Genomic DNA, 12,882 nt, shown 5'->3' on the forward strand with positions numbered 1-12,882 from the left:
CAGTGGAAGGGACACGGCTTTGGGCTCAGCCAGACCTGTGCCTGTATGTCATCAGTCCTGCCACGTTCTGGCTATGATGTTGGGAACCTTAGATTTCTGAGCCTCAGACAGTTTGCTATAGAGTGTAATAATGATGAAGACGAGGGCAGGAGGATGAGAATGCTTCCTAATGCCTTCCTCGGGGGTTACTGTTAGGGTCAATGCAGTTATATGTCAGACAATGTCAAACTTGACCGATAATCTTTAATCGGTGCCTCGTTTTCTTATTAAAATGTTCTCTCTTTTTTGTTTTGGAAAGGAGACATTGCATTTGGTGACTCTCCTCTGCTACTCCCTTCTGTTTCTTTTACCGACCCTGGATCAGTAAAACAGATCCCCAAGGATCTGTCCCCCGCTTTCTGTCTCATGCTACCGTGCCCTCTCCTTCACTGCCACTAGTCATCTTCATGAAGGCAACTTCCAGTTCTAAATCTCTCCTCCCACCTGCCACCCACGCCCCCGAGGTAGGCAGCACTGCGTCCCTAATGCTGTCTCTTGAACTTCGGTGCGCATTGCTCCTTCTAACTGAAGGCATCTGTGCTCCTGAAGGGAAGGAGGCTAGTAAAATATTGTGATCTATTCTTCAACTTTGAAGTGTTCCTGAAAAGAACCACCTTCAAACGATTTTTTTAAAGAAATGTTTACTAGGTTTACTAATCTTAAGCCCTAGGCTGTGCCCATCACAGCCAGCCTGTGTTGAAGAATCAGGAACCTCCAGTCATAGTGCAATAGAATATTTGGGGTGGAAGGAGTCGCTGTCTCTCCTCAGGACGTTTCCCCACCCCTAGGGGAGGCCCAGTTACCTCCGCAACATGGTCAAGGTGTCGGTCATGCTCCGCACCCTCTGCAGCAGACTGTCCAGCCTGTGGGGCTCCTCCTTCAGGAACCGCACGGCCTCCACTTCTATGCGCAAGATGGCTCGCATCTTGTTTTGTAAGGTTGGAAATTCTCCTGCAGGCCAAGAACAGATGGTGAGTTGTAGGAGAAGCAGAACGAGGAGCCCCCACCCTGCACGCACACTGGATAGGCTTGGAAGCGTGGGGTTAATCGGCCACCGTGCTCCACATACATCTTCAGGAGGCAGACACCTGTCAGAGCTGGGTTCCAGGTGACCTCGGGCAAGGGCAGGGGTCCTCTGCGCCTCATTTCCTGTCTGCATATTTGGGATAAAGGCAACTGTCCCTCAGGGTCATTTGTAATGAATTTGGCACCGGTGCCCTGGCACATTGAAAGAGCCCAGTGGAGAAAACCTGTCATTAGTATCGTTTAGTCCTAAGTCTCCTGGCACCCACTAAAATAGAAGGTCCAGTAAACAGGGATATTTGCCTATTTTGTTCAGTGATGCATCCCAAGTGCCTAGAACAGCGCCTGGCACACACAGGTGCTTGATGGCTACTTGTATGCACGTATGCATAAATGAACGAATCCTTCACTACTGGACAGATTTTTAAACACCCCAGGAGACAGGCTTCGGACTTCTCCCTTCAAGGAGGAGGCTCACCTTTCAGGGTAGCTACAGCTTCTCCCACTTGCCGCAGGAGGAATGCCCCGTCTTCCACATCTTTTAGAGTGACCGCTCGGCTGGCTGATGTAGAGTCCTTCTTCAAGTCTTCAACAAAGTCTTCCAGCTCACTGTGAGGGGGAGGGCAGAAGCAAACCAGCAGATGGGAGTGAACACCTTTTGTCCCCAAAAGGGACAGCTGCAGTAGCAAAGGGCTCGTCCCAGCCTCCCCTGGCCTTCTGCTAAGATGGCAGCTCACAAGGGTAGCTTGGTTTGGCTTAAATATTCTGCTGAGGTGTAAGGCAGGTGCAAGGAAGTTTTCCCAGGGCCTGTTCATGGGGACGGCCACGTTGGCCAGAGGGAAGATGGTGGCTGGTTGGCAAAGGCCCATTCTTTATTTTCGGTGGGGATGCTGATGCCAACTAAGGGAGGAGTATATGCACTTTGTAACGTGACAGAGGGGATTGAGAGTGCATGCTGTAGCGGGGCAAAAGGAGGGGTCCCGATCGGGTTATAGCGGCCTGCTCAACTTGGAACTTGATATTTTGGGCTGGATAATTCTTTCTTGTAGGGGCCTGTCCTGTACACTGTAGGGTGTTCAGCAGCACCCCTGCCCTCTACCCACCAGACACTAATAGCACCTGCTGTGAGCCTGTGACAAACAAGGATGTCTCCAAACCCTGGGAAATGTCCGTGGGGGAAGGTCGGGGAGGGGAGGAAAGCAAACTTGCCCCTGTTCGTGAACCTCTGGCTTACAGTGAAGATCTCATCAGTAAGGACTGACTTTCTGCTCTAAGCTACAGAGGGAAGATGATCAGAGTCTGACTTCTGGTGTGTATGTGTGTGTAAGAGGGTGTGAGAGAAACGTGCACGCACACACACACCCTCTAAGGTACTGCTAGAGTTCCAACAGGACTGAATGAAGGTCTTCCAAACCAACCAACCAACCAATCCGACAATATCCTGTTTCCTGGGCACATTAATAACTGCATCCTAAAAACGTTTGTATCACTTCAATTTGCCTGTAAATCTGACAACAGAAAACGTCTCTTAAGGTGGAGGAAAAGGATGTTGAGAGATGAAAAGCCACTAGGTGGCAGCAGGTGACCAGCATTCCACCTGCCCGCGGCGCAGGGCTTAGAGCAGGTGGGGAGCAGAGAAAGATGACACAGTGGATCTGCAAAACAAAATGGCCTGCCCAGAGCCTTCCTGCTAAGTGGGCGTGCAGACGGGGGTTTCGGGGGTTTCGGATGGCACAGCCACTGCAGGAGGGATTCAGGCAGGATGCGATGTATATTTCACAAGGACCATGGGGCAAACAACAAATTCATCCACCGTAGAAAAGTGGGGTTTTTGGTGACGTCTTTCATTCCGTTATGGCAAATGGACCCAAACTGCCTGTGATCCCTTCAGAAGAAATGATGCAACTTCAAAACCAAAAGGGAAAGCCTCATCTGCTCCCTGTCCACATTTGTGAACTATGGAAAGGTAGCCGGTGTTTTCTGAACCCACCCACAGCAAATTTCCTACAGGTACCACATCCCTGAGGAGAGACTGTGTGCCATCCCTCATAAGAGCTCTAAAACTGGCACCTCTGTGTGGAAAAGTTATTTTCCATTTCATCACCAAACTGAAATATTTTAGTGTGCAGTCCAGTCCTTCCAAGTTTTGAGGGAAGAGCTAAGACCCAAATGTTATCACGGTTCCATTAACAACCCCAAAGCCTGCCAGGCTGCAATTAATACTCCTAGGGGCTATCATCTGACCAAAAGTCAGTCTGCCCAAAATTCTATTTTAGTCTCTTCTACACAGTGTGCCTCTTGGATTTCATAACTCTGCACACAGGAGGCCCTTAAATGTCACAGCTTTTCCTTTGTTGGTCAAAGAATATATACAAAAGTGTATTGATATTATTGTATACAACAATGTCACTTCTGTTCATATGCTTATGGTATCTGTTAGAAAGCAGTTGCATCAAGTTTGTTCATTCACAGTGTAACATCAGCGAGCTAAAACGAACGCTGAAAACAAATTTTCAATATTACATAATCAATACGACTTGAGATGTGAACTCTGCTCAAAGGAATGCCAGATGTTCACGGATGCTGTGGTTTATATGTAAATCTGTTCTATTTGTGTAAGTTGCTTTTCCTTCTACCTTAGTTAAAAGGAAGCATCAATTTGTTGTAATATATTTCATCTGACTATTATTAGAAGAGGAATGATCTTGATTCAATTGCTCTCCACAGTTCTAGACCCAAATTTCATTTTTCTGCCATCTGAATGGCTCATCAGTAACTTACCCCAGCATGACGCCCAAGGGAACTTATTTTCGTGTGTGTGTGTGTGTGTGTGTGTGTGTGTGTGTGTAAGGGAAGAGCAGGGGAAGGGAGGGGAGGGAGAGGAGATAATTGTTTTCCTAATGTTCCAGAGTTGAAATTTCTGGCTGTCTTTTGTAACCCGCGCTCAACCGCTACTCCGATCCCTCTGCATTTCATTTCTCTTCCCTTTCCTAGTTCTACTCCATGATTCAGGCCTTACTGACTTTGGACTGGACTGTTACACGCTTTCAATATGGCTTCCCCGATGTTTCCCCCTCCATCAGTCCTGCACGTGATCACCAGAGGGACCTTTCTGAAATAGAGCTCTGAATTTGCTATGTCCTTGATTAAAAAACTTCACTGGTCTCATCAGGCCGGCAGTAACTGTCAGATGTGAAGACCCTTCAGAGTCTCCCCTGTAGCTTTGTAAAACACACATTCTCAAGCTCCATCCAGAGAAGTTCTGAATCTGGGGTTGGACCCAGGAGCTTCCATGAAAAGCCAGGGATCCAGGTTTCTGGATCCAGGTTTTTATGTGATCTTCCAATCTCGGTAAATACAGGCCCCACAGACGTCGAGCAGGCATGCCGGGCTGAGTGTGGTCTCAGATATGGGCAGTCACCAAACAAGCAGGAACGGCGTTACCCAGATATGAGACCTGATCGAGCACCTTGCACCCCACTCCTGCCAAAGCGGATGAGCCACAATTCTCCAAGGACACCTTGCACCTACCTTCCTGCTCCTGAGACGGGCTGGTTCACAGGCTCCCTCTCCCTGGGAGCCCCCCACCCCCTGCCAGCCTCCACTGATGGAACCCCACCTGTCCTCCAGGCCATCCTGGTTCAGTTTAACAAACCATTCGAGACCCCACTACACACATGGCCCCCCGCCCTGGGCCTGGGGGCACATGAAAAATAACTTATTTCAGGTTAAATCTTCTTGATCCCTGGGGCCCAGAGGGATCTCTCCTTTGTGGAGGTTCACCTGGCACCTGTGAGTCACCTGTGAGTCACCTGTTTTGGTCCATACACATACTCATAGGTTTGGCTTCGTGAGATTGGAGCCCCTCATCTGCTCTGTGCACGGCTTACCCGTGTGCGGCCACCCACAGAGTCCTCCCCACCATACGTCCCCCATTCTGCCTCCTACCTCACTCCTGGGTGGGGCTACTAGTCTCAGGCTAGTATTGACATACTAAAGATGCTTTTTCTAGGCCAGAAGCAAGACTCACCTCAGCTCCTCAAGAAACACAATTTTTAAAAGAAGAAAATTTCCTTTTCCATAATTTAATTGGAAAATCGATGAAATATTCTTAAAAGGCTATGTATTTTTACAGAAGGTTTCAAGAAGAATCTTAACACCGAGATTTAGACAACTGGGCTGTCACAAAAACATTTCCGACAAGCAACGGCCTCATCGCCTCACGGTGGGTGATCAACTGTCTACAAATGCATGAACTACATAAAATTTTGGAAGCAATTTTGAGATGTTGGTGAACGGTGGCCAAATTCCATTTTTGAGGAAAGTAAGAACTCTGATTTTTTTCCCCCTCTGGACTGCTACTGAGAGGAATATTCTATTTTTAACGAGACACGATGGGTTGGCATCTGAGGTTGTAGAAGCTCAAGTATCAAATAGGTGATAGAAAATAACTTTCCATCACGGAGACTTCTGGACCTTCTGCTCATAAGAATGTGAACGTTGCTTCTTTATAGTCCCAACTGGGTAGATTTAAGAAGTGAACTACCGACAGCAGGAGAACCCAGAAAAATTACTATTCATGATACTAGAAGGTGAAATCATTCTATGATAAATCTTCATTGCATAACAAAACATGTATTACCATAAAAGATGGGCCTGCCCTAGTGACTGGGGAGTAATTAAACTGCTCATTTCAATAGTGGGCCTTGATAGATGCTTTCAATAACAACCTCACAGAAGATTGATAACATTCAAGGAAGCATCTTTCATTCCTGGATCAGACATACTTTACATCTGAATTCTTCTTTTGCGCTTCTAACTACAGTTGAATAATAGGAAGATAATTTTAACCCTGTTATTTTGGCTATTAGTTTTCATTTACTGAGATTAAAGGCAGACTTCCCATTTACCACTGGGTCTTGCCATTTGCTTCCTTCAATCTGATGTTTCGCTGAGCCCTACACAGGAGCATGGTGCTCAGGCTTTTAAAGAGATGAGCGCAGGTAAACTTTCTGGGTCTGGATGGAGGGGCGCTAAGGGTCCACGGATGCCCAGAATGGGCAGAACTCTAACTTGTATACAGTGAGTGCTCAATAAAGAGAACAGGAGAGATCACCATGGAGGAAGGGCCTCGTCGTCAGCAACATGCAACAGGTGCATGGCACTCACCATAGCTTCTTGACGATCCTCTCCTCCTCGTGTAGGTATTTCTGTCTCTCCTGTTCCACCAGGACGCGCTGTCGCTGTACGGGGTCCTCCAGCCTCTTCATTGTTTCAATCACTTTGCCACTGATTTCCAGCTCAGCCTTCTTCATCATCGCCCTCAGCAGCTCTTGGTTCTGCAGCTGTCGGACAAAAGAAATCAACCTCAATTGGCTGCGCCTGCCTGACGGAGTATACAGCTGACTGCCTGAGTCTTCCTTCAGAGGCGGGTCTGGGGAAACAGCCCTGCAGCTGAGTATTTATTGCAGTGAGAAAGGGAAGGAAGGGACGATTGGATATAATATCCCTACTTCAACCGCCATCTGAGGTTTGGATGCCAACTGACAACCAGACGTTCGTGTCTCTGTCTGCAAAAAAAAAAAAAAAAAAAAAAAAAGGGAGCCTTTCTAGACTCTGGTCAGTGCCTCATGGACATCAAGCATAAACTCTCATTGACATGTTTTTATAGGGAGCAGCTGAAAGCACCAGCTTCAGAGCCAAGCACTTGTTTTTGATGGTTCTGTAGATCTGTAAATGCGCCTGGGAATCATTTGCAAGCCCCAAACTGAGACACAGAACTGAGCGTGTGATAACGCAGAACCCAGCGGCCCAACGCACCCTCCCTCCTTGAACCCATGTGACCTTAGAAACATCACTTTCTCTTCCTTTGTGCAAGACTTCAGCTGCAAGAGTGGAACGTTTAGGAATATGGTTTATGGTGTTAGGAGAACATCTGTAACGTTAGGAGAGGTACTCCCTGCACCAAAATATTTCTTCCTGCCTACTCTGGCCTCCTCCCATCATAGTGTCTGAAATACCCTTATTACTTGGTCTTTTAGATCTCCAAGATTTTTTTTTTTTAAAGATTTTATTTATTTATTTATTTGCCAGAGAGAGACAGCGAGAGAGGGAACACAAGCAGGGGGAGTGGGAGAGGGAGAAGCAGGCCTCCCGTGGAGCAGGGAGCCCGATGCGGCGCTCGATCCCAGGGCCCTGGGATCATGACCTGAGCCGAAGGCAGACACTTAGCTGACTGAGCCACCCAGGTGCCCCCAAGGCTTTTTTTTTTTAACCTTTGACCCCCTTCACCCATTTCTCACACCCCTTCCTCTGGCAACCACCAATCTGTTCTCTGTATCTATGAGTTTTTTTTTTTATTCCACCAGAAGAGAAGTCATATGGTATTTGTTTTTCTCAATTTGACTCAAATGAGGTATTTGACTCATTTCACTTAGCATTAAGCCCTCACAGTCCATCCACATTGTCACAAATGGTAAGATTTCATTCTTTTTTATGGTTGAATAATATTCCATGGTATATACACACCTAATTTTTTATTTTTATCTTTAAATTTTTATTATTGAAGTAAACATCCAATGTTATATTAGTTTTAGGTGTACAACACAGTGATTCAACAATTCTATACACTCAACGCTCAATACAGTAAGTAAGTGTAGTCAACATACGCTATTATGACAGTATTATTGACCATTCACCCATTGATGGACACTTTTGTTTCCATAGTTTGGCCACTGCAGATAGTGCAGCAATGAACATGGGAGTGCATATATGTTTTTGAGTTACTGTCTTTGCTTTCTTTAGATAAATACCCAGAAGTGGAATTGCTGGGTTATATGGTAGTTCTATTTTTATTTTGAGAAACCTCCATATTGCTTTCCACAGCAGCTACACCAATTTACTTTCCCACCAACAGTATATGTGGGTTCCTTTTTCTCCACATCCTCGCCAACATTTTTTATTTGTTGTCTTTTTGATACTAACCATTCTGACAGGTGTGTGGTGATATCTCATTGTGGTTTTCATTTGCATTTCCCAGATGGTTAACAGAGTTGAGTATCTTTTCATGTACCTGTTGGTCATCTGTGTCTTCTTTGGAAAAATATCTATTTAGATCTACCCATTTTTAAAAACTGGACTGTTTGGTTTTTTTTGGTATTGAGTTATACATACTCCGAATACTAACCTCTTATTAGATACATGATTTGCAAATATTTTGTCCCATTCAGTAGGTTGCCTTTTCATTTTGTTGGTGGTCGCCTTTGCTGTGTAGAAGCTGTTTACTTTGATGTAGTCCCATTTTTTTTGTTGTTGCTTTTCCATTTGGTGTTAGTTTCAAAAATTCATTGTCAAGACCTATGTCAAGGAGCTTACCGCCTATGTTTTTTTCTAGGAATTTCATAGTTTCAGGTCTTATGTTCCAGTCTTAAATCCATTTTAGAGTTAAGTTTTGTGTTTGGTGTAAGACGGTGGTCCAGTGTCACTCTTTTGCATGAGGCTGTTCAGTCTTCCCAGCACCATTTATTGAAGAGACTGTTCTTTCTTCATTGTATATTCTTGGCTCCTTTATCATGAATTAACTGACCATATATGTGTGGGACCATTTCTCTGGGCTCTGTATTCTGTTCCATTGATCTATGTGTCTGTCTGTATGCCAATGCCATTCCATGTTGATTATTATAGCTTTGCAATATATTTTAAAGTCAGGGAGTGTGATGCTTCTAGCCTTGTTCTTTCTCCAGATTGCTTTGGGCTATTCAGGGTCTTTTGTGGTACCACTTTGGATCAAACCTCAAACCCTGGCTACTATGAGACTTTGCCATGTTACTTAGCCTCACTTGGTCTCCATTTCCTTATCTTTAAGGATGAGGATTCACCTCCCTTACCAGAGCTAGTCTGAGGGTTAAAGAAGATACTGCTTGATATAGAATAGGTACTCAACAAATGTAGATTTGGCTCTGGACTATTTGAGTGTATCAGTTAAAAGAGAATCTGTGTCTGTCTTGTTGATACAGGTCCATATACCCAATATCATGTAATCACAGGCCACTAAAACATGGTACTTGATGTTGATGGTTGCAATGATAATGATTCCAGATGAGCTCAAGGCTCTTGGCAATTTACTATCTTTCCCTGGATTTTATGTAGGCTGCTTGCATGCGTAATACCACAATATCCATATAATTTTCCAGAGCACTCTTGTTTCTTACCCCAGAGAGTATACGATCTGTGGTTTGCATCTGGCTTCATAAGAATCTAGTCAAATACCTGAATCCTGTTTTTAAGTCCTGTTATTAAGTATTTCTCTGGGGCAGGACAGTTTTCTGATAGCATATCCAACAAGTGAATTTATTCAGTCAGCCTCAAAGACAGTAGTTACATTATACCTATTATATTCTACCTAAAGTTTCCCTGAAATTTCAATTAGCTGTTATTGGTTTCTTTTGTTTTCTGGTTTCATGGACTGTAGGACAACTATCATACCTCCTGGGGAGTGACGTCTTTGTCAGCTGTTCATTATTTGTTCAAATGCCATCTGACCATGCTCATGCTACCTTCAACTCAACACTTCATTATGTCGTCCAGTTTTGCTGAATAAAGATAAAACATTTCAAAACCAGCAACAAGCAGAGCCACCATCCTGTTCAGGCACCAGCTCTGTACTGATTACCTGGCCATCCAGAAAGAGATTGCCTGCGTCCAGTTTCTGGTTTTACCCCTTAGTAGCCATGTGACCGCGGGCAACTTATTAATCTCTCTGTGTCTATCCATAAGAAGGGGCAATCATCGTTCATATCTCATAGGCCAGTAATGGAGATTCAGTGAGGAAATAAAGTGCTTATCACAGTGTCTGGCACAAACCTGGCCCCGGGGGTGGGGCCTGCAGTTTTGTCTGGGAGGGAACCAAATAAAAATGTGCCACTCTTGGGTTACCTCCTCTGAATGACTCATAATTATGCCCTCATTGCTTTTGCTAATAATGTCTTTTTATTGTGGTCTTAAAAACAGCCAGGATATTGCAGAAAGTCACCATGTATGGAAACAACGCACGGAGGGCGAGTCCCTCCCTTGCTCTCTGCAGCTACAGCTCTGCCTATGAAGCACAGGGAAGTCTGGCCCTTTCCCACATCACCCGTGTCCTCACATTACAGGTAGCCGGCCATCCCTGCTCTAGCCACACCACCGTCCTTTCTGTCCTTCTGACTGGCTGGTCTCCTTTCTGCCACAGGGACTTTGCACCTGCAATTTCCTCCATGTCGTTAATTTTTGCTCTCCACAGAGTCTCCAGGACCCAGGGCCGCTCACAGCAGGTACTTGATAAATATTGATAAATGCATGAATTAGGCAGTAATGCTGATAATAATGAACAAAGAAGAATCCGAAATTCCTTCCTCGATGGTAGATGTAAGGGCTGACCCATGGGCTCAGATATGCCTTGGACTCAGCTCTCACTCCTGCCCTACTCTGACAGCAACATTGACAGCTACCAAAATGACGCGCTTAAATTCAGTGCCATGGGTCAAATCCTGCGGAGCTATTTCCTTCGAAGGGGTGGGGGGATGCGGGGTCACAGGTATGCATGGGATAAATAAGTAGATGATTAAGTGTGTTGAAAAGTGACTGACACCTGGGTCCTATCCCCCTGAGAGATTCTGATTTAATTGGTCTACTGTGCAGCCTGGGCATGGGGAATTCTTTCAAATTCTCAGATGATTCTGATGTGCCACAAAGGGTAAGCGTTATGGCCTAAGAAAAGGACTCTCGAATGGATAGATGATGTCACCATGCCACGAGCTCTGTACACAGCTCTGTGTCCCGAACCCTCCCGCCAAATCTCACAGACAAGCTCCAAAAAAGTTATGGTCCCATTAGCAGTGGGTATTCACAGTGGCTATTATGCTGGAAATTATTACTGGAATATTTAAAATTCTTAAAATTGAAATCTGGGAGATGGGCAAAGTGAAGCCCTGAGAGGTCACGTGACTTATTCTGGGTCCCTTGGTAATTAAGGGCAAAATCAGGGTGGGAACCGAGTGTTTTTAATTCAACCCGGTAATTTTTCAAGCACCCCAAGTTGCTCCTCTCACAAGGCAGGGACCTGTCTGTTTTATTCCCAGCCACAAACCCAGTTCCTGGCACACAAGAGGTACCGACCACATATTGGCCGTACACATGAATCTCAATCGAACATTACTCATAAGCCTACAGACCTAGCAGAAGAACACAACTGTATGTAATATTCGAGTTACTGGAATGGTAACATGGCAGACTGCATACAAATTATTCCACTTGAAGAGGAGGTTTGCCTGGAGCTCTGGGTTACATGATCCTCCTTCCAGAAGGAGGGGCTCACCAGAGCCAGCTGGAGGGAATAGCACAGTGCCGGCCCCCCAGGCAATGGTGCGTTAATTGTGAAGGAATGAGCATGGGCACAGGTTCTCCTTCTATTTTCCTCTAGTCCCCCACCCTCCTGCCTGGTGTTCTGGCCACTGTCCCCAGGACTCAGGACGCCCCTGTTCATCCGGCACTGTGTGAAATGCCAAGCTGAAGGCAAGATGCAGATCCACACCTCTCTCTAAATGCTTCAAATAAATTAGTCATTAGCAGTTCATATTATTACATGTATTTTTGCTTAGCAATGATACCTACGTGTCAATTAACTTAAAAACCCCTATATTTGATAGTTTACAAACAATCAAATATACCCATCTTAAGGGCACACGTCAGTGAATTTTGACAAATGTATAAACCAATGTAACCACCATTAAGAAGACAGACAGCATTTTTTTTTTAATCACCCTAGAAAACGCCTTCATGACCCTTGGCAACCAGTCCCCCCCAGCCCCCGGCCCCAACAAATCACCAATCTGTTTTCTGTCCCTAAAGATTAGTTTTTCTTCTTCTCCACGGACACATACATGAAATGACACAATATGTAGTCTCGTGGGTGTGGCTTCTCCTTTCAGTATGTAGTTTTTGAGATCCAGTGTGGTGTTGAGTGTCTTAGTAGTTCATTTTTGTTAATGCCGCATGGTGTTCCATTGTGTGGATAAATCAACTGCATGGATTTATATTGTATGTACTAACATTTTTATATGTTTGCATATTGACTTGATTCTGGTGATCTTGCTTTAATTCACTTATTTCTGGTAGCAATTTTTGTAGTCTTTTTGATTCTATATATACACAACCATGTCATTTGTGAGTAAAGCCAATTTTACTTTCCTACTTTCTTTTTCGAGCCTTACTGCACTGGCTAGGATCTTCAATACAGTATTCAATAGAAGTGAGAGCAGCCTTCCTTGTTCTTGTTTCTGATTTTATGGGAAATGTGTGTAGTGTCTCACCATTAGCTGTGTTTTCTGTAGGTTTTTCAGACATCCTTTATCAGGTTAAGGAAGTGTCTTTCTACTAGAGTGCTGAATGTTTTTATCATCAGCACTGAATTTTGTCACATTTTTTCTGTATTTATTGAAATGATAGGATTTTTTTTTCCCATTAATAGGGTTAAATACATTGATTCCTTTTTTTCTCATATTAAAACAATCTTGCACACCTAGGATAAAAACCAGGATAATATATTATCCTCTTTATATATTGCTGGATTCAACTGCTAATATTTTGGTAAGGATCTGTTATGTATATTTTTATGAGGGATATTGGTCTATGTTTTCTTTTCTCACAGCAAATCTTTGACTGGTTTTGCTCTTAGGGTATTGTTGGATTCACAAAACCAGTTGGGAAGTGTCCTCTATTTTCTGGATTTTTTTTTTTTTTTCCTTTCAATACTGTAAAGATGTCATTCCATTGTTTCCAGAC

At 44.4% G+C, this 12,882-nt stretch overlaps 1 protein-coding gene across 5 annotated transcripts in view; it reads right to left on the reverse strand.

Moving 5' to 3' along the window:
- KIAA1217 (KIAA1217 ortholog) overlaps positions 1-12,882 on the reverse strand; it is a 282,087-nt gene that overhangs the window by 19,860 nt on the left and 249,345 nt on the right. For all 5 annotated transcript variants that reach the window (XM_028114195.2, XM_028114196.2, XM_028114197.2 and 2 more), the window contains 3 exons: positions 6,232-6,407; positions 1,541-1,671; positions 843-990 (listed from right to left, as the gene is read on the reverse strand). In XM_028114195.2, coding sequence (XP_027969996.1) covers positions 843-990; positions 1,541-1,671; positions 6,232-6,407 — 455 coding nt within the window. The remainder of the gene's footprint in view (positions 1-842; positions 991-1,540; positions 1,672-6,231; positions 6,408-12,882) is intronic.

The sequence above is a fragment of the Eumetopias jubatus genome, unplaced genomic scaffold (assembly GCF_037043125.1).
Source record: "Eumetopias jubatus isolate StellerSeaLion01/CBP00866 unplaced genomic scaffold, mEumJub1_p1.0 scaffold_8, whole genome shotgun sequence".
Taxonomy (NCBI): domain Eukaryota; kingdom Metazoa; phylum Chordata; class Mammalia; order Carnivora; family Otariidae; genus Eumetopias; species Eumetopias jubatus.